Source organism: Scyliorhinus canicula, chromosome 10, assembly GCF_902713615.1.
Source record: "Scyliorhinus canicula chromosome 10, sScyCan1.1, whole genome shotgun sequence".
NCBI lineage: Eukaryota > Metazoa > Chordata > Chondrichthyes > Carcharhiniformes > Scyliorhinidae > Scyliorhinus > Scyliorhinus canicula.
In genome coordinates, this window is record NC_052155.1 from 186,327,786 (window position 1) to 186,350,776 (window position 22,991).

At 44.8% G+C, this 22,991-nt stretch overlaps 1 protein-coding gene across 1 annotated transcript in view; it reads right to left on the minus strand.

Annotated features, from left to right (window-relative positions):
• Nucleotides 1-201: 201 nt before the first annotated feature.
• LOC119972842 (MDM2 binding protein) overlaps nucleotides 202-22,991 on the minus strand; it is a 75,432-nt gene continuing 52,642 nt past the window's right edge. Inside the window, exons 16-22 of the mRNA XM_038810328.1 lie at nucleotides 22,276-22,434; nucleotides 21,261-21,356; nucleotides 18,783-19,052; nucleotides 17,087-17,318; nucleotides 15,077-15,190; nucleotides 7,276-7,341; nucleotides 202-1,977 (exon numbers count right to left, since the gene is read on the minus strand). Of these exons, the coding sequence (XP_038666256.1) occupies nucleotides 1,939-1,977; nucleotides 7,276-7,341; nucleotides 15,077-15,190; nucleotides 17,087-17,318; nucleotides 18,783-19,052; nucleotides 21,261-21,356; nucleotides 22,276-22,434 (976 nt within the window). The 3' untranslated portion in view covers nucleotides 202-1,938. The remainder of the gene's footprint in view (nucleotides 1,978-7,275; nucleotides 7,342-15,076; nucleotides 15,191-17,086; nucleotides 17,319-18,782; nucleotides 19,053-21,260; nucleotides 21,357-22,275; nucleotides 22,435-22,991) is intronic.

Below are 22,991 nucleotides of genomic sequence, written 5' to 3' on the forward strand. Positions count from 1 at the left end.
CAAGATGTTTCTGAAGATACAGCGTTGTGAAACCTATTCTTGTGTATCCGCAGCTCTCAGTAAAACAATCAAGGGGCAGTTGAGGTACAAAAATATTTCCATACCTTTGTGTTACTTCATTAATAATTAAATATGTGACTTTCTCCCCCCATAATTTTAAAAATACGCTTGATAATTGATTGTATATAAATGAATACTGAATAAAAGATGATCATAAACTTTATTTCTGTTTTGTGTTCATTTGCTACATTACAGGAGTGTAAGTCACAAAAGGAAACTAACTTATGTACAAGTTCACTTTGAGTTAATTAGATTTCAAACTTAGTTTGCAGTAACTGCATATAACCTTACAGCACGGTTAATGAAACAAAAATCACCATTTTGGAAATATCAGATATTCTTTTGAACTACTTATTACTAATCCTCAGCTCGTTGCCCTCCACAGATCAAAAGCTTGGGCAAATCAATGACCCGGAAAAACCAGAGGCCCAATCGAACCTTTTACAAAAAAAAACAATTAGTCGGGGTCCACACAAATTGGCACAATTAGTCAGCTTCAGGTAACTGCCTGGAAAAATCTACACCAAGTTCAGAATATACAGACCAGACGGATTACAACATTTTGACAGATCTGGGTTCAGCTTAATGATGGCTCTTGAGAAAATTGTGTGGCCGTCTCGTTCCTGAAGATTTATTTACTGTCCATTCTCTTTTACGTTATTACTGCATAAACTTTACAAATGCGACTGCTTCCTCTCTGTAAGGACGTGTCTCATATGGGGAGGTACTGTTTGCAAAGAGTTACCTGTAGATTTCTTAAGTTTGATAAGAAAGTCAATTCAGAATAGCACGGTTTACAAACTTTTCTACGTAAAAAAGGAGAATGGTTCCACTATTCCTTTGGGTTGCTTTTCCCCATTCTTCTTTAACTGCGTCACCGTATCTTAAATCAACGAGCATCAGTTTAGATTGAATCCTGTTCTCATCTCCATCGTTTTATCACTTTTCAAATGACTCCCAAAAATCTGGATTTTAATATGTTAAAGTTGATGCAGGTGGTGGGGGAGGAGAGAAGAGGAGAATTGGAATTTTAACGGACAATGCAGCATTTTTGTAAAGACAAATGTTTCCATGTTAATTGCAGGCTTTATTTTGGCAGACTAAAGGTAAAATTTGCCACCCTCCCAGCTGTGTAAATGGATATGGGATTAACCGCTTTATTGATTTCTCTGCTGAGATAATATCCTCAGGCCACTTTGCACATGTGGTAAGGAAGAGTCACATTGACATCATTAGAAAAAAAAATCGAAAGAATGGATCTTTGTCCCATAGTTCTGGCTTGCCATGCGACTGGTAAAAGTAGGATACTTTCATCCTTTGAAGGCAGGGCCAACCCTATGTCTAAGGTGAGAGAAAATTCAACCTACATTGCAGTTTAATTTGGCGTTTATGACAGTTGAATGGTTACTGTTGTGAAATAAACGCATTTCTTTGTTACAGAGCAGTTTTATACAATTCGATATGAACCGGCTTATTATGGAGCTGGCACAGCTACAGAAACTGGCAGGGTGGGTTTGGGTTTTGTTTTGTTACAGGACAGATCTCCAAAATGGATCAGGCAGAATGGGCACATGCTTTTAAATAACAAGTAGCGTCAAAACTGAAGATTCAAAGCTCTAACGGGGTTATAATGGTCTTAAGAACAAAGATCACACATCTTCAATATGAAAACTTAAAAATAAAATCTCCATGATTCTATTGGTATCGAAGCAGAAGAATAAAAATTAAAATTATTAAGTAGGTATGTGAAACAATTATGCATTTTTTAATATTCATTTACTGCATTGTGATTCCAAGTGACGAACTCTCCAGAGAAATCCCAGCACGTTGGGAAAGGATCTTCAGTGGGATTTCCAGTTCATGATCGAATCCGGGATTTCACTTCTCGTCAGCTTTTTCCAACACCCAGTCAATCACCTGGACAAGAAACAGGAAATACATTTCATTCAACTAATTTGTTGATTTCGCTGATTTGGATTGGCGCAGGCAGGCCAGGCCACTGATTTATGCAAGGCAGCAGCAAATTGCATTTATATAGCACCTGCAATGTAGGTTTCCCCACTGTGTTTTATAGAGGGTTTTCCATCAATAAATGAAGAGGTACTAAGTCATGGCAAGGAAGTTGGGAAAGGGTTTAGATTGTCACTGTCTGCTGATCCTTCACCCTGAGCGGCTTCCTTGGCTCTTCATTCAGCAGTGGTTTAACATCGCTTTCCACTCAGAGGCCCGGACAAGGAAATGCTACCTGAGCCAGAATGGGAATCGAACCTGCGTTGTTGGCATTATTCTGAACCACACACCAGCCATCCAAGCTAAACAGCCCCACATAGGGAACACTCATATCATTTTCAGGAGCAACGTGAGCATAGATGTAGTTATTTCAGATTCAGTTCGTGAACTCGACAAAACGAGTCTCTGAATCATTGCCCCATGTGATTTGAAAACATTAGTTTCTAAATCAACTTTCGTGTTGCGTCAAATTCAAATTACTTTCTGAAGAAAATATTAATTGAAACAGTGACAATGCACAAAGATTATTTTGGAACATGCTAGTGGAGCTAGACACACAGGCTAAGAATGACATGGTAGTTAACAGTGTCATGAAGGGTGATTGCTGCCATGAGGGTGGCAAGGTTGAGTTAGAGAATCATACCAGACAGGAGGAGGCCACTCGTCCAGCGTGCTCGTGCACGTTCTTTGCTCGAGCTATCCAGTTACTCCTTCTCTCCCACTCTTTCACCATAACCCTGCAATTTGTTTCCCCTTCAAGTATTTATCCAATTCTATTCTGAAAGTTACAACTGAATCTACTTCTGCCATCCTTCCAGGCAGTGAATTACAGATCACAACAACACGCTGTGTAAAATAATGTTTCGTCCCTGTCTGTCCATTGAGGTGCTGCTGACTCGGACAAATCTTTCCACGGTCCAGCTGGGACAAAGACCTGTCATAGGAGAGAAGTGAAAAATCACCGCTGCTGCGGAACTCTGTTAGTTCAGCAATTTAAAGGCAGCATTCAGCCCAACAATTAGATTGCCCAACAATTGAATGGGCCCTGGACTATGTTCACGCAGCACACACCAGGCCGAGAAACCTTAGATACCGTTGTGCAGGGAGGTTATTAGGGTCTAATGCTGCTTTGGTGGTAATGATGAAAAATGTGAAACATTAAAACCAGTCAACGAACTTTCATGCCTCCAAGTAAGCGGATGTTTCTGATAGATAATTTGACAAAGGTGAAAATGAACAGGGATTCCGGCATTAACGCGTCATTTGTTCCCATTGCTATCGACATCACGAGCTCCTAATGTGGCTTTATTTCTTCCCTTAATTAAACGTGGTCTACATTATAACATCTACACAAATAACAAAGTCATCGATGCCTTTTGTTCTACTGCATAAAGGTTATCCTATTGAATGGCTGTGCATGCCATTCTGTGGCAGGAACTTGCTTCGCGTCCCAACATTACTTCAAAGTACTATCAGCAATGTGACCTAATGATATGAACAATCTCTGATAAACGCTAAAATCTAGATACAGAATGAGATAATCCAGAAATAGCAATCCAACCAGTGCTTTCGAAGAATATTTAAGTCGGTCACTGAAGAAAACGAAACATGAATGGAGACAGCTCCACTGCTACAATTGTTCATTAATTTGTGCCAACAAGTGCATGTATTGAAAATTACACAAGTAATTGCTCCTGCAACTAACTCTCAATTAACCACCGACTGTTCCTAATAACTTCAAGGGTATGATTTAGGGTTGTTGCAGTTGATTACAAACTATGATTTGCATTATAGTGAAGCCACAGTATATTAATTGGAAGCAATAACTCATTTTCCACAGGAAATGTCCACAGGAGCTTTCCAAGTTCCCCACCAAAGAGTAGCGATTATTGGCATATTTTGTCTTCACAAGTGAAAGCTCCAGCTATAGGTTACAATTATAATCACTAAAACTATAGGCATTTGATGCAACATTTATTGGATTTCAGGTCTTGTTAGTTTTCTTCTAAAGAAAGATACACCTTGGGCCAACATTTCTAATTAAGTCAGGTCACAGTGATATCACAAGGCACAGAGACAGATGATAAAGGGACACAATGTCATGTCATCCTCAGTGGCCAATTCAGAGCAAGTGTTTGACATGTCAGCTTTACCTGGAGCTGGTGTTGCCACAACACAAACCTGTAACCATCCCTCCCCAAGACAGCAAGGTTTCCAGACCAGGCAGTGCAGCCAAAGTGGATGTTTGGTCACTGTCCTTCAAACACGTTTGGAGACAAAGTATCTTCAATTACACAGAGCAGATCTTCACAACGCCAGGGTCCCAGGTTCGATTCCCAGCTTGGGTCACTGTCTGTGCGGAGTCTGCACGTTCTCCCCGTGTCTGCGTGGGTTTCCTCCGGGTGCTCCGGTTTCCTCCCACAGTCCAAAGGTGTGCAGGTTAGGTAGGGTGCTCTTTCAGAGGGTTGGTGCAGACTCAGTGAGCTAAATGGCCTCTTTCTGATCCAGCAAGAATGAGCCCCCCCCCCGCCCACTCCCCGACAAAGGACTTGGCGGTGCTCAGACCTGAGGATGGAATTGAACCCGGGTCCCTGGTGTTGTGAAGATCTGCCCTGAAGACCCTGAGTGATTGAAAATACTTTGCAACTTTGTCAGACCTGCAGTCACAAAGAAGCTGGCTGTAAAGTTTGCCCGGGAGCCTCGAGATAAAAGCCACCTTGGTCTAAATATCAGGATAGCTCAGAGAAACATATACCTGGCACTCAGATAGCACCTCAAAACAGCAGGAAGGAAGAATTGACAACAGTGCATTGAAGAATCAATGGGCCTGGAAGAAACTGGGATAATTCCACCAGCTGTTCCCTGAGATTCCCATCGCAGTCCACCCCCACTTAGGCCGGAATTCTCTGACCGCTCACTTTGGCAGGATTCACTGGTTCCACCGGCAGCGCTCCCCCACCCGCGGGTCTCCCGGCGGAATGGGGCGACTTCAGTGGGAAATCCTATTATCAAGTGGTGGGAAGACAGAATCTCACTACCAGTGAACGGTGCGGCGACGAGAAACATGCAGCTGGGGAACCGGACGGAGAATCCCACCCATAGACATTTTTTTGAGAACCTGGGGAGATGCCCGCCGGGAAAGAGAAGTGGAGGAAGTGCTGGCGGCCGGCTCCTTAGAGATCGGGGCACCTTTTTTAAGTGCATCAGCAACCCCCCCCGCCAAGTGACCAACATCCCTGTGCCGCAACATTCAGGATCTGTTCCCCCCCCCAAATCTCCCCCTCTCTGGCCTCATCCCTTGGCAGGGCCCCTTGCACCCTGGCAGTGCTAAACTGGGGCTCCAATGGCCTCTGAGCCTCCCCCCAGCGTGGTCATCACGTCTGCTCCCCATTGATGGAGTCCAGTTGAGATTCCCACCAGCCTTATGCTGTACTAGCTGGGTGGTGAATCCTGGAAGCGGAGACACTCCGGCTATGATCCAGAAACGGAGACACTCCGGCTATGATCCAGAAACTGAGACACTCCGGCTATGATCCAGAAACTGAGACACTCCGGCTATGATCCAGAAACTGAGACACTCCGGCTATGATCTAGAAACGGAGGCACTCCGGCTATGATCCAGAAACTGAGACACTCCGTCTATGATCCAGAAACGGAGACACTCCGGCTATGATCCAGAAACTGAGACACTCCGGCTGTGATCCAGAAACTGAGACACACCGGCTATGATCCAGAAACGGAGACACTCCGGCTATGATCCAGAAACTGAGACACTCCGGCTATGATCCAGAAACTGAGACACTCCGGCTATGATCCAGAAACTGAGACACTCCGGCTATGATCCAAAAACTGAGACACTCCGGCTATGATCCAGAAACGGAGACACTCCGGCTATGATCCAGAAACTGAGACACTCCGGCTATGATCTAGAAACGGAGACACTCCGGCTATGATCCAGAAACTGAGACACTCCGGCTATGATCCAGAAACGGAGACACTCCGGCTATGATCCAGAAACTGAGACACTCCGGCTATGATCCAGAAACGGAGACACTCCGGCTATGATCCAGAAACGGAGACACTCCGGCTATGATCCAGAAACTGAGACACTCCGGCTATGATCCAGAAACTGAGACACTCCGGCTATGATCCAGAAACGGAGACACTCCGGCTATGATCCAGAAACGGAGACACTCCGGCTATGATCCAGAAACTGAGACACTCCGGCTATGATCCAGAAACTGAGACACTCCGGCTATGATCCAGAAACTGAGACACTCCGGCTATGATCCAGAAACTGAGACACTCCGGCTATGATCCAGAAACTGAGACACTCCGGCTATGATCCAGAAACTGAGACACTCCGGCTACGATCCAGAAACTGAGACACTCAGGCTATGATCCAGAAATGCATATTTAAATTAGTTTAAATATGAGAGTCCGAGCGTGAACCAGATTGCGCCCGGTGCCACGAGCCAGGAGCATTGCGCTCTGTTCAGTGCTCGGTGCGAACTCCATTTAGGGCTCAATAACTGGAGGTGCAATGCGGGGGCGGGGGAAGAATCACGCCCAAGGTTTATTGCTGGTAAAAGTCGCAGGGCCCAGCCATTACTTGGTGAACTCTCATGCAGTAACTTACCCATCCTGATTACAAGTTTAACTTAAGGTAGGTGCAATTCTGGAACAAATGGTTGGGTTTCTGCAACATGAGCCAATACTTGCATTATTCAGCCATTTGCAAACATACACTTTAGTCACTTCTACCTGAAGTTGGTATCTGGCCTATCTGACTTGCAGCATGAATTCCAGCCCTCCATACCAGGAGCATATCAGCTTTGTGCCATAATATTCTTGGAACCATTGGGCTTTGTTCATCTCCCCAACATTGTTTAGAACGTCACACTGGTATGTCAAGCATCAAGGCTTTTCCATCCTGTGTTTGGGGAGCACCACAGTTAGTTGGGCGTGCTCTTAAAAATGCTGACAAATTGAAATTAATAGAACTAATTAAATAAATATTTAATTCCTTTTGTTGTATTATGGTTAGGAATTACTGTATTTATAATTTCAGAGATTACGATATGTTACTTTTAGCCAACACAGTGCGGTCGGTGAAGCTTTACAATCGGAGAGGAGGAATCTGCTACCCAAACACAGGACAATATGAAAAGTGACAGTGGAAAGGGACGTTTTCTGTGTGCTCACCTGCCGCACATTATTGTTTGCAGTCTTCTTCATTTCTTCATGTAGTCCTCGTGACGTTTTTAAATCCTGTATTTAAAGATCAATTAGGAAGTGCACAGGTCAGGTGAAGTTTCATAAAATGGCATATCATCTGATTAAATATATTCAGGTAACAGAATTCCACGGGTTTTATGCATATGGTTTCACAGCCAGGTTTTTGCATCTGCAATCAAAATGAATGCTGAAAAAACAGCATTATTGTCATGACACCCTAGGCCATTCCACTCAATTCCAGCACTATGTGAGCTGGAGTCACAACACAAGTGAAATTAGATGCCACATACGAAAGAAAAGGGTGGCGGAGAGGGAAGAAAATAATGATAAAATAAAAGGATAATGGATCTCTGATGCAGCAGGATGGATAGGGAGAGCACCACATTTAACAAGCGCCGCACATTCGACGGCACCTGCCTACCCTTTACAAATGCTGCCTGATCCCTCCCAACCACCTGTGGAAGACACTCTTCAAACCTAAGGTCCAACACTTGGGCAAGAATCTTGACATCCACATTCAACAGAATTTTGGCCAATACAACCCACACTCCGCCGGGTCCTTATCGTTTTTTAACATCAGTGAACTGGATGCCTGTCCCATCGGGTAGTGCCCCCCCCCAGTCACTGCTTCTTCAATCACCTCCACCAACAGCGGCGCCAGCTATCTAAAGACTTCTTATCAAACGCCAGTGGGAGCCCATCCGGCCCCGGTGCTTTACCCGTTTGCATTTTCCCTACCGCCCTCCAATCCGCCTCAATCCTCTCCAGCCCCTCCAAAAACTCCCTCATATCCAAATCATCCCCAGGGGCTTCGACCTATACAATCTCTTATAAAACTCCTCAAATGCCCTATTCACCTGCTCTGGCGGAACCACTAGCCCCCTCACCCCATCCTGAATCTGAACAATCTCCCAGGAGGCTGCCTGCTAGTGGAGCAATCCCACCAGCAAGCAACTGGCATTCTCCCCATACTCATACACCACACCCTTTGCCTGCCTCAGCCGACCTTTCCTGTAGACAGAAGGTCAAACTGTGACTGCAGTTCCTTTCTACCAGCCAAATATTCCAGATCTTCCCACATACCGCCCATCCACTTCCCGAGTGAAACACCTGACTCACCCAATCCTTCCGAAGCCTAACCTGGTCCTTCACCCTCAGATGGATCGCCTGCAGCAGCACCACATCGGCTCTCAAGCTCTTTAAATGTGAAAAGAATCTTGCCCTCTTCACCAGTCCATGTTACCATTTGGACTGGGTGTCTCTTACCCCCCCCCCCCGCTCCCCCTCCAACCAGCCATGCCCACCCTGCAGGGCACACCTGCCAATTTCCTAGGCCCAATGTCCTCCCAAAATGTACTGCCCCTGCCCCATGAATGAGACCCCATCCTGCCCCTAGCCATCATCAATCAACTTTCCCTCCCCATCCCATAAACTCCCCAACCACTTCCTCTCGAAACCGCTCCTCTCAGCATACTCCCCATTTCTCCAACATTCACACCTGCTGGGCCAGTCAAAACCTGTCCACATATACTCGGCCGATCGCAAACCCTCCCCCCATCTCGCTCCCATTAACTAGCCACATTAAATTGGCGAGCAAGGCGGCCCCCACCAGAGCCCCTCCCTAACACACCTAACACAAAGACCAACAAGGAACCTCCCCACCGCACACCCAACCCTTGTAAACAACCAAACATGTTAAATATCAAAGCAAGGGGAAAAAACCTGGACTTCTTATCCCACCGTCCAAAAAGCCATCTCCTCACATATCCCACCATCTCCAAACCATCCCCTCCCCATCCCACTGTCCCCAAACCATCCCCTCCCCTATCCCACTGTCTCCAAACCATCCCCTCACATATCCCATTGTCCCCAAACCATCCCCTCCCCTATCCCACTGTCCCCAAACCATCCCCTCCCCTATCCCACTGTCCCCAACCCATCCCCTCACATATCCCACTGTCCCCAAACCATCCCCTCCCCTATCCCACTGTCTCCAAACCATCCCCTCACATATCCCATTGTCCCCAAACCATCCCCTCACATATCCCACTGTCCCCAAACCATCCCCTCCCCATCCCACTGTCTCCAAACCATCCCCTCACATATTCCACTGTCTCCAAACCATCCCCTCCCCATCCCACTGTCTCCAACCCATCCCCTCACATATCCCACTGCCCCCAACCCATCCCCTCACATATCCCACTGTCCCCAACCCATCCCCTCACATATCCCACTGTCCCCAAACCATCCCCTCCCCTATCCCAATGCCTCCAAACCATCCCCTCTCATATCCCACTGTCCCCAAACCATCCCCTCCCCATCCCACTGTCTCCAAACCATCCCCTCCCCATCCCACTGTCCCCAAACCATTCCCTCCCCATCCCACTGTCTCCAAACCATCCCCTCACATATCCCACTGTCTCCAAACCATCCCCTCCCCATCCCACTGTCTCCAAACCATCCCCTCACATATCCCAGTCTCCAAACCATCCCCTCCCCTATCCCACTGTCCCCAAACCATCCCCTCCCCATCCCACTGTCTCCAAACCATCCCCTCCCCTATCCCACTGTCTCCAAACCGTCCCCTCCCCTATCCCACTGTCTCCAAACCATCCCCTCCCCATCCCACTGTCTCCAAACCATCCCCTCACATATCCCACTGTCCCCAACCCATCCCCTCACATATCCCACTGTCTCCAAACCACATCCTCACATATCCCACTGTCTCCAAACCATCCCCTCCCCTATCCCACTGTCCCCAAACCATCCCCTCACATACCCCACTGTCCCCAAACCATCCCCTCACATACCCCACTGTCCCCAAACCATCCCCTCCCCAATCCCACTGTCCCCAAACCATCCCCTCACATACCCCACTGTCCCCAAACCATCCCCTCCCCATCCCATTGTCCCCAAACCATCCCCTCACATATCCCAATGTCCCCAAACCACACCCTCACATACCCCACTGTCTCCAAACCACACCCTCACATACCCTACTGTCTCCAAACCACACCCTCACATACCCCACTGTCTCCAATCATCTCCTCACAAGCACAACAAGAAATCAAAGTGAAAACTCAGTTTAGTCTCAGTGTGAGGAAGTTACCCCATTCTAGGATGTGGCTGGTTTGATGGAACAGTTAGCAATTTCTTGTCCTTTTGCAAATGTTTGTAAGGGGAGAGAGAAAAAGGGTAGGATTAGGGCAAGTGAGTCATGCGGAGCAAAGCACTAGCATAGTGGCAGGCTTCTCTGCTGTAAAATTCTATGACAGGAATTGGAAGTGACAAGGTTTGAAGAATAATTGTACGGTGCGGTAAGTACAAAGATTTAACTCATAACCCTCTCGTCATGCAAGGGACAGCTGTGCACTTCCATGACAGAGCTGCACCCACTGGGATCCTGGATTCATGAATCAGAGCTACAACGTTGTAAGCCCCCTCTCTGACTCACGTTCTTCGCGAACGTGACTAGCAGCTGGGAGGACAGGATCAGGCACTTGACTGTGCATTCGGTTTATCCTGAACATCATGTTCTTCTGGGAGCAATTACAGTCAGTTCCTCCATTTACCTTTCACCAAAATGGTATCCTCCAGTGTGATTGAATGAGGTGGTGGTGATAACGTGATACTTTTGGCACTGCGGGCCATCGGAGATCAAGAGTTCCAAAAAATATATGAGGAAAACAGGGATAGGAAATCTCAGGTACAGAAAGACAGCATCAAGGTGAAGGGTAGGAAGACTGGAAGCCAGTAGAATGGGGTAGCAACTGACTTCTAAAAGTTCCATTTCAAAAACAATAACAGTGGCATGTCACGTAAAGAGCTCCACAAAAAGACTATTATACCAGCCAGTTGAATACTTTCCGTTCCTGGCAGTGACCTGCAATTCCTTAAATTTACGAACATATGAACTGGGAGCAGCATGACATTATTTGGCAGCTCGAGCCTACTTCCCCATTTGATAAGATCACGGCTGATCTGATTGTGGTCTCCATTTTCCTGTCTACTCCCCACGTCCCTTGACTGCCTTGTCAGTCAGGAATCTAACTCAGCTTTAAATATATTCAACGTCCCAGCCGCCACTGCTCTCTGGGGAAGAGAATTCCACAGGCTAACCACCCTCTCAAAGAAAATACTTTGTCTCATCTCCACCTTAAATGGGAGACTCCTTCATCTGTGCCTCCTAATTGTAGCCTCTCCCACGACACACACACACACACTCACTCAGCAAACACACTAAGAATTGCATATTTTTTCACCAAGAAGGCTAAAAGGCTACCTCAGAGAAATCAAAGAACTTGTCAGAAAAAGCTGCAGGGGCTAGGCACGTTGAAGGGATGGTATGCTGAACAATTAAATTAAATCATGTCCGTATACATTAAAGTTTCCAAATTGAAATGGATATCATGAACATTGAAATTCTGTACATGCAAGCCATTATCTCAACAGAAAATAAAATGGGAAGGATACATCGGGTAAGATTTTAAACTTATTCAAAACTCACCCATCTGCACAGAGTTAAAAGTGGGCCCATAGGATCTACCAATGTGGGTCCACATTGTAAAGTCCCTGGTCTGTCTCAGCTTGGCATCTGCTTTGAAAGCATTAGCAGCAGTGGTTGTGAGTATCCTGAAGTTCATCTATTCTGGCCCTGATCACTGGCACGGGAGCTAGCATTGTTGCTTCACAGCACCAGAGTCCCAGGTCCGATTCCCGGCTTGGGTCACTGTCTGTGTGGAGTCTGCGCGTTCTCCCCGTGTCTGCTCCGGTTTCCTCCGGCTGCTCCGGTTTCCTCCCAAAAGACGTGCTGTTAGGTAATTTGGACATTCTGAATTCTCCCTCCGTGTACCCGAACAGGCGCCAGAGTGTGGCAACTAGGGGATTTTCACAGTAACTTCATTGGCGTTAATGTAAGCCTACTTGTGACACTAATAAAAATTATTATTCTATCATTCAAACCGGGAAACTGTCACCTGATACTTAGCTTTCCTGAATTGGACATTTCCTCACCCCCCCCCCCCCCCCCCACCAATACTGTGAATTAGCAGTTAATCATTTATGTCGCAGAGAAACACTTTCTAATGGTTTATTACTGGGAGTGTCAACAGGGAAAGCATTGCTGTAATTTCCTGCAAAATTTGTCAAAAATCCATCAGCACCTGCAGTTCTGGGTTGAGAACAAAGATTATTCTTTCCTTTCAATTACATACATTTTAGCAACACTGATATTTTTCTGCATCATTGCCACTGGGAAATACTGGTCTCTGGAACTAGAGGTGATCGTCACCGCAGGTCACGGAGGGAAACTTTGAATGCACACTACCTGCAACACTTTGCATGAACTGTAATTGCTCTTTTCACAGGAAATGACTGGATTTGTGCAGACTTGAATCGTTATTCTACTCATTCTGTATTAAGGACCATGGTTCTGTTATTAGTACAATGGCCAGGGGTCATCACAACTGAAGCAAAACTGTGAAGTTTTAATATTAACACTTAAAAGAAAAGCTTCCGGGCATAAAGGCTGAAGGGTTTAAGATGAATTTTCAGATTTTCATCTTGAAAAAACAAAATCGCCTGTTGAAGCTGGGTGTGTAGTGGAGGTGGCTTAATCAGCCATCATAATCAGCCTAGCTATGAAGGCTATAAAAACTTGCTACTGCACTCGTCCAACTCCTACAGCTGTCTGTTCACTCTTCCATTCAAATCTTCCCTCACACCATCTCAGCTTTGTCAAGTTATGCACTTCGGTAGGAAGAATAAAGGAGCAGAATATAATTTAAGTGGAGAGAGACTGCAGAAAGCTGCAGTCCTTCTACATAGATCACAAAAAGCTAACATGCAAGTTCAGCAGGTAATAGGGAAGCAAATGGAATGTTAGCCTTTATTTCAAAAGCAATGTAGTGTAAAAATAGGGAAGTCCTGCTAAAACTATTCGAGGCACTAGTCAGACCACACCTGGAATATTGTGAACAGTTTTGGTCCCCTAATCTAAGGAAAGATATACTAGCATTAGGGGCAGTCCAGAGAAGGTTCACTAGATTAATTCAGGGTGTGTGGGGATTTCTTTATGAGGAGAGGTTGAGTAGGTTGGGCCTGTACTCGTTGGGAGTTTAGAAGAATGAGAGGTGAATTTATTGAGACATATCGGATTTTCAGGGGTTTGACAGGGTAGATGCTGAGAAGTTGTTTCGCCTTGTGGGGTGTTGAGGGCCAGAGGGCGTAATCACAAAGCAAGAGATGAGGGGGGATTTCTTCTCTCAGAGGGTGGGGGATCTGTGGAATTCTTTAACCCGGAGGGTTATTGAGGTCGGTCGTTAGGACTGTTCAAGGCTGAGATAGACAGATTTTTAATCAGTATGGGAATCAAGGGTTATGAGGATAAGGCGGGAAAGTGGACTTGGGGATAATAATTTTAGATCACCCATGATCTCAAACGTAGAACATACAGTGCAGAAGGAGGCTATTCGGCCCATCGAGTCTGCACCGGCCCACTTAAGCCCTCACTTCCACCCTATCCCCGTAACCCAATAACCCCTCCTAACCTTTTTTGGTCACGAAGGGCAATTTATCATGGCCAATCCACCTAACCTGCACATCTTTGGACTGTGGGAGGAAACCGGAGCACCCGGAGGAAACCCACGCAGACACGGGGAGAACGTGCAGACTCTCATTTAAAAAAAAAAAATTTAGGGGTACCCAATTCATTTTTTCCCATTAAGGACAATTTGGCATGGCCAATTCACCTACCCTACACATCTTTTGGGTTGTGGGGGCGAAACCTACGCAAACACGGGGAGAACGTGCAAACTCCGCACCGACAGTGACCCAGAGCCAGGATCGAACCTGGGACCTCGGCGCTGTGAGGCAGCAGTGCTAACCACTGCGCCACCGTGCTGCCCTAGCCATGATCTCATTGAATGGCAGAACAGACTCGGTGGGCCGAATGGCCTACTGCTTCTCCTACATCTTATGCTCTTTAGACTTCCACATGTTTTTCAAGGGAACCAATCTTTAGCTACAAGGCACATATATTCCATCATATATAATCATGGGAGTTCCTAAGAATCTACAGTGGACCACATTGCACCGCTATTGGTAATCTGAAACTTGCAGAACATTACTTCGAAAAAAACCCACATTTTCCAGCCAAATGCATCCAAGCCATTGAAAGAAATCCATGCACTGCACTCCTTGTGTCTTCTTTGAGATCATTCACTTGCACTTCGGTTTCAGCGTCTACCTACGTCTTTGACTTCTCCTCGTTCAGCACTGAAACTTGCCTTTGCATTTTCAGCTTCAAGGCTCATATCACATTGCCGCTCAAATCCAAATCGACTCCACGCAACACACATTCCTGTTAATCATGAGCATGTGACCGGCAACATTGACACCGGCCATAAGACCACCACTGAAACTGGTGCACATGCAGTAAGCTGAAACAAAGTAGACCAGTCCTCAACGAGCATTCTTATCAGTGGCACCAAGAAGGTGAATTTAATGGTCGCGTTACCTCTCAGAGGATCATGAAGAAAGGAACGGGTATTATGTTACAGAGCGGGGACTCAGCCACTGCACGACTGTGGTAAAAGTTGACTGAGGTAAAAGTTAAGTTACTCCAAAATAAGGAGAATATCATTTTAAAACACAGCATTTTTTTCTCCAATAGTCCTCCTTGAAATAAGGGCAGATAGTTTTTTTTAAATATTGCAACAATACAGATACTTAAGTGAATGACTGCAATGTGGGACTGAAGACAACCTACCTTGAGGTAAAACATGGATATTTTAAAGAGGCGTTGACTGCAGGATGTAAAAGATTTATGTTTCTCCGAAATTCCATTACCCTCGAGTACTTTTGCCACAACCTCTTTCAGCATCTAAGGAGAAACACAAAAGTGAAAACAAAAACCAAGGGACACTTCTGCTCTCAACCCTGTTCCAAAATGGTTCAGATATGATGCTACTGACTTATCAATTAACTTCAAAATCTGCTTTGAAAACTGATCATGAATTGATGCGTTGGTGAGGTAACGCTATTTAGAATGGCCAACCAACTTTCAACAACAAAAGAGGAATTATGAAGAACAACCTTGAAATACGGGGGTCAATTTCCTTTCAGATATTTAATCAGTAGCAGGATTAATAGTACCTAAAAGGCCAAGTCCGAATAGCACTATTGACTGTGGGGGAGACAGGAGCAGCATTTGAGCAAGTTTGAAGGGGTTGGGGCCAATTAAACAGAACTGGGGTCATAACAGAGAAACAAAAACTTGGATCATCAAAAGGCATTTCAAGTACAGGTATGCCCTTGCCAAGTAGATTAAGAAGTGGTAGATTAAATGAAAGGAAAGCCTGGGTGCAGACACATGTCAACGGACAAGTGACGGAACAAATAATCCTAGATAGATTAGTTTTGAGGGAAATTGTCCTCAGTACCACTGAGCAGTCCCACCCCATGGGTTAGCATTACAGGGAGGTTTAGAGGAGGTACAAGTTTCAGGTCGAAGCTGACATACCATCCCTTCATATGCCAGCCCTAGGCACTTCAGGGCTGTCCTTACAGCAGATAGCTCGGCTATCTACTTCAGGGCTGTCCCAAAGTCCTTACAGCAGATAGCTCGGCTATCTACTTCAGGGCTGTCCCAAAGTCCTTACAGCAGATAGCTCGGCTATGCAGCGCTGCTGACCAAGGCTCTGAACAGATTATTCTCCACTAGCCAAACCATGACCTGCAAATAAATGGTTGGCGGCATCTTGTTGGCTGCAGCCAGTCATTCGATGCTCCCTCTTGTTACTCTTTTTTCAAAATTACTTTATCAGAGTTACAAAGCCAGGGCTCAGAGTGTGGACAGGGGCAACCCCCTAATCCAGCTCCTTGCCTGCTCCAAAAACCAATTCAAATTGAATCCAATTCATGGTCCCACACAAGGGACACATACCAGATTCAGGCATTAACACCCAACCTCACGCTCATCTTAGCCGAAAGGCCAAGGAGTGATCCCTCTTGTTAATCGGTCATTGATTCTTTGATGGAGAACCACAGAATATGACATGCTGTGAGCTGTGACTGAAGAACGCCCGGCCGGATCTGTTGGACAGTCATTTCCGCATCTTCACGATGCCCCATCAGAGGTTTGAGGTCCCAATTCCTTTGGCAAGTACTTCCGCCAGGGTGACAAGATATCAGTGCACACCTACAGGGCTCATGGTGAAGGTGCTGCCAGGTGGGCAAGGATCAGCTATCGGGCAGCTTGCCTCACCTAGAATCCCCCACAAGTACATTTGTTCTTCTAACACTCGGCGAATTCCAATTAATGTCAGTAATGGTACTAAGGGCAAAAAATAAAGAGCAAATGGCACAAAGGCTTCTGCAAGCTTGACTGCCACAAGGAAGAAAAATAGCCAAACGGACAAGCTCACAAACTGTCTACAAACTTATATTTACATTTGGTGAACTTTACAATGAAACGCGTGACCCTATGAAATGCGTTGGAAAATAAGTACACAGGAAATCCTAATCTTCTTTTGATTACAGCTGTGAAGCCCAAATTTTGGACTGAAATAAGAAAGGAATGAAAAGATGGAGGAATCCAGGTAAATTCGATCTCCGTCCTATTTATGCTGAAACTTTATATCCCATAAATGCTCATCGCCAGTTTGTATCAGATGAAAATTAGCCACAGTTTTTTATACATTCTCATACTTAGTTTGATATACAAGCACAGAATTAAATCAATGTCTTCTCTTATGTGATAAAGTAACTTGACACTTACCCTTTTGTGCTTCTGAGATCGTGATTCCTTTTTCACAGTCTCATGGCCAGGCTTTGTTATCATTCTCCGTGTCTGGCAGTCGGACTCCTTATTGGAAGAAGAAATGGCTGCATGCCTTTGTGAGTGTTCCCGCAAAGCAGACACTGAATGATTTCCATTATTTCCAACTCCCCGTGATGTGCGTAGTGAATACTGAGAATTGAGCGATTCTGTGCTTCCAGTCTTGGCAAGTCTGGGAGAGACAGCACAATGGAGATTGGTTTTAAATGGGCATATCTAAACCTGTACGGTTCTAAGTCACAGAGTCATAGAATCCCTGCAGTGCAGAAGGGGGCCATTCGGCCATTGAGTCTGCACTGAGCCTCCAGAAGAGCACTCTAGCTAGCCCACTCCACTGCCCTATCCACACGCATTGACCATGGCCAATCTACCCAAGCTGCACATCTTTGGACCATGGGAGGAAAGCCACACAGACACGGCGAGAACGTACAAACTCCACACAGCCAGTCGTCCAATGCCGGAATTAAACTCGGGGGCCCCTGGCGCTGTGAGGCAGCACTGCTAACCACTGTTCCACCATTTGGCATCTTTCTCCACGCATTTCGTCTCAAATCCTACTGTCTCGCTTTTCTTTCTGCTCTTTTCTCGTTGTGTGGATCTTTCAGCAATTTTATAACTGCTGGAAAGTTTGGTTCAATATTTTTAAACAGTTATTTGAATCTGAAATAGTTGATATCAAACAAAAGACGAATGCTGGAAACACAGCAGTTTGGTTACTATGTGTCTCCAAAAGGTCGGGCTATTCCAGATCTTTTCCAGCCTTTATGCTGCAGTCATTAGATTCCTGTTCCTTTTTGAATGTGTTTCTCACAACTTGCAAGTTGTTTAACAGACCGCTGAAACAATTTCAATGTGGGGTTGGTTTAAAGTCACAAAGTTAATTTGAAGTTGTTGGAGAGTGTGAGTGTTCTTTCTTTGCTTACAAGTTCTTCCACCTGACTTCCAGTTCATTTTCAATGTTCTCTACTTTGCAATTTTGATGGGAAGATCTCACTTGACTACACTAAGGCTGAATTACTTCCCTTAGCCTTACAAAACCAAGAGCTGTCTCAGCATTCAAGTGCTTAGTTAAAATAGAATACAAATAAAGTGCAGCAGTTAAAACTCAAACAAAATTTAAACCGTGCATAAGCAGTGGGAATCAAATTCAGAGACTAAGCTAATAAAATGAAGTAGCAGTCTGATACAGGATGAAGTGGGTTATAATGAGCAACATAGCACACATGTTGGCAGAAAATGTGCTAAATAATGCAGCAGGGTTCTGCGACTGGTACAAAAAGTGTCTCGAGTATATGACTCACAAAAGCGAGGGGAATGACAGTGAAGGGCAAAAACAGATAAACAAATGATTGTAAATTAGTGGCTAGAAGGCCGCATTCTGGTCTGTTACCTGCTGTGGAAGATTACAAAATACTGCAGATGCCACAAATCTGAAACAAGAGTGAAAATGCTGGGACCATTCAGCAAGTCAGGCAGAAAGGAGCATGTCTCAGACACAGTTCTTTGAGGGGGGGGGGGGGGGGGGGGGGGGGGGGGCTACTTCTCAAATGTTACATTCTTCCCTGTTCCCAGGTGCAGCCTGACTTGCTGAGTGCCTGCAGCAATGCTTTGCTGTTATTTCTATTTTGAGTGATACCTTTTGCTTGGATAGAAACTCTCCACCTGTCTGGATGTCCGCTTTTGTGCCGTCCCATCAGCATTTTTCTGATCACTTTGTAAAGCTTCCCCATCCGGGACACTTCCTGGCTCTGAAATGACTGCAGGAGATGGGAGCGGGCTTAATCCATAAAGAACTGGACACTGTTCCCTCGAACAGGTTGTGTTAGTTTCATAGCGGATAAGGCGAGATTGAAGCTTCCCAAATCCGATATCTTTTTCCAGCGCTCTGCTGTTGTCCAGGCAATACCTGCAATTTTTCACACAGTATCTATTACAGACTCAAATCAATAGTTTGGCAAGTCAGCCATGCGTTGTGCATCTGTGGAAAACAGTCATATCAGTAGTTTCACCCTTAAATTGGGCATGTAAGCTGGTTTACCCAGAGTATCATCTGACAAGACAGCTTTATTAAATCTAAAATAATAGAGGGTGGAGACCTTGGTAGTAAGGAGACACCTCAGAAACAAGGAATTTCTAACCTCGTCATAATTTTCAGGATTCCAAGTAGTACAGATAAATGTTGGACGTCACCACAATCCTAGAAATGGCACTCACAGCAGGGAACAGGGGGATGATTTAAATGAAGCCACTTTTACAGAGAAGGTGGTGAATTTGTGAAAGTCTGCCATGGCAGCCATTGGAGGGATACAGTTTTCATCAAATCTGAGTGGTAGCTGGATAGCTTTTTGGAGAGGTAAGTGATTTAGGGCTGTAGTACAATCTAATTGTTTTTTTTTTGGGGGGGGCAACATTAGTCTTTTCTGTTTCTCTGTTCTCACTTTGTTTAGTCCCATCAGCTATTAATCTTCATTAGCCACTGCCGAGCTGCTGATGAATTTAGCAATGGAGTCAGGTAATGTGATCCGAAATGCCTTCAATCCGAGGGTTTGACACTACATTCACACTGAGGTGGTATGGGAGGAGGTAGCAGAAGAGGACATTTGCTTGAACACTAACTAAAACAAGTTTCCACACCTGAGCGGAGGTTAGGAAAGACAATATGTCAAAGCAAATCGTCCTATTGATGAGAAAAGAAACTAACATCGTAGTGTTTATACAGTTTCTTACATATCCTTCAAGCAAGTGCATAGGGCACAGTAGTATGGGGTAATCTGATGAGAGCAGAGATGCGCAAGTTGCTTGCTATCTCAATGTGGCACAAGGCAACAAGAATTCAATGTAAATAATTTTGTACAAAGGATGAATAAAAACAGAGGCAGGAACCTAATAACACAAAGGTTCAGAACTACTGTATACAGGTACAAAACTAAAATACTGTGAATGCTGGAAATTTGAGATAAAGATAGAAAATGCTGAAATACTCAGTTGGTCAGATAGCATCTGTGGAGTGAAAAACAGAGTTAACATTTCAGATTTGTGACCTTTCATCAGAACTGTCATCATACGTTTTTGTTCTGTTCAAGGAGTTATTTTTAATTGTAGCAGTTGTGGTTTAGTGTAGTAGTTTAATTTGCAGTTCAGCAGGTTACTTTGGCATTTACCTCAAGCTTACACAAATTATTTGGCAACGTTTCTTACTTATGATAAAAATGAAGCAGGTTACATTTGACATGGGGACACAGGGGTAGGCCATTCAGCCCCTCGAACTTGCTCCACCATTCAACCACATCATGGATGATCGTCTACCTCAACACCATTTAACCGCAATAGCCCCTTCATGTCATTAGTATCTACAAATTAATTGATCCCTACTTTGAACATACTCAATGACTGAGCTTTTACAGCCTTCTGGGGCAGAAAATGCCAAAGATTCTCCACCCTCTTGAGTGAAGAAATTTTTCCTCATCCAAGTCATAAATTGCCCCTTATTCTGAGAGTGCGTCCCTTAGTCCTAGAACCCCACCCGCCCTCCCCCCAGCCAGGGAAAACATTCTATCCTATCTAACTTCCTAAAAATATTGCAAGTTTCAATTCCATGATAATAATCATCTTTATTAGTGTCACAAGTAGGCTTACATTAACACTGCAATGAAGTTACTGTGAAAATCCCCTAGTCGCCACACTCCGGCGCCTGTTCGGGTACACCGAGGGAGAATTCAGAAAGTCCAATTCACCTAACAGCACGTCTTTCGGGACTTGTGGGAGGAAACCAGAGCACCCGGAGGAAACCCACGCAGACACGGGGAGGATGTGCAGACTCCGCACAGTGACCCAAACCAGGAATCGAACACGGGTCCCTCCTTCTCTTTCCATTCGCCTCAACTCTTTGAGACTACAGGCCCAGTCTCCTGAATATCGCTTCAGTCCCGTCATCCCAGGAATTAGACTGGTGAACCTCCACTGCGCTCCCTTGATGGCAAGTACATCCTTCCTTGGGTAAAAGGACCAAAACTGTTCGCACTACTCCAGGTGCAGTTGAACCAAGGTTCTGTACAATTGAAGCAAGTATTTGTTATGTGCTACGTTATGTGAGCCTTCGGAACACCATACTCACTCAACGCCATGGTAATGGCATTCTGTAGCCTTCGCAAACGGCAAATTTTTCAGCTTCTGTACAGTCATTTCCGGAGTCAGTGGAAACTCATTTTCACTGAAAACAAGAAGGTTTATCGGTTAAGAAGCACAATGCTGATTTATGCCCTGACAACGTTGTTTTGAACAAATTTAACTTTTCAAAAAATTCTCAATCATATCTGCAGAATACATGATAATCCTAAGCAATAATTGTAAACATACTGGATCAATTAAAAAAGTGATTTTGAATAATAATCAGTTGTACAAAAATGGGTTAAAAGCACCACTTTAAAAAGTGAGTGTGCAGGAGCGCACCAGAAACCATTAGCTAAGCATCGCTTCTCTTCAAAATTTCTCAGATTACATATTTTTGTAATTATATCTGGAGTATAAAATATTACAAAGATATTATAAATTTACAGTAAACACCCGCTAACTCCAGTACAACATCAAAGACCCAGCTTTTCAGTACTGAAACTATTGTTTAGAAAATTAGGAACTACATTATCAGAAAATAGTTGGCAGAGGCAGAAATGATCAGAAAATATAGATCTGAACAATTCTAAATTGCAGTATTCCATCATCTTGTATGATATTGGTAGATTCCTTCAAATGCTAAGAATTTCACACTTGTTTTTGCCCTCACTAGTTTGTATCCCCCTTCCAACCCCTCCTGACAGTGTGTCGTTTGCTCGGTATTAGATCATCAGACATAGGAGCAGAATTAGGCCACTCGGCCCATCGAGTCTGCCCCGCCATTCAATCATGGCTGATATTTGTATCGTGCCCATTCTCCTGCCTTCTCCCCAAAGGCACCAGATATCTATTCCCTAGTTCCTGATCCAATCTGATGTAATATTGTAGCACACAAGGAAATCTTTCAACTCTTCTCGTCTGCGATGTAATTAGTCCACTTTTGGAAGATGATTGTACCTCACACCATTTTAATTTCGTCCCAAATTGGAAGAAAAATGGAGAAGCAAAATGTTGCTTACCCTCTCTGTATCAGTAAAGGCTGGAGCTCGGCAATTGGAAAACCTTCCGGGGTAAAATACTTCAGCAACTCTTTGGCATCCAGCTGAACTGGAAGTATTCTTTGGCTATCCTTGAGTCCCAGTAGAATCTCAGACGAGCTCGGCAATATGGAACCAACCCTAGGTGCAAATATAAATAGTTAGAAATGAAACATACCAGTTAAAAGGGAACACTTGTATTTCTATCACTTCCTTTATAACCTCAGGATATACCAAAGCACTTCACATCCAACTTTTATAGTATAGTCAGTGCTGTAATATAGGAAATATATATATACTTAAACTTCAACTACAGAATGTTACAGTAATAATTGTAACGGGAGCACAAGTGGTTAGCACTGTGGCTTCACAGCACCAGAGTCCGAGGTTCGATTCCCCTCTGGGTCACTGTCTGTGCGGAGTCTGCACGTTCTCCCAGTGTCTGCGTGGGTTTCCTCTGGGTGCTCCGGTTTCCTCCCACAGTCCAAAGACGTGCAGGTTAGGTGGATTGGCCATGATAAATTGCCCCTTAGTGTCCAAAAAGGGTAGGAGGGGTTATTGGGTTATGGGGATAGGATGGAAGTGAGGGCTTAAGTGGGTCGGTGTTGACTTGATGGGCCAAATGGCCTCCTTCTGCACTGTATGTTCTATGTATCTACGTAATTCACTTCTATTTCAATTGTTTATCCCACATTATC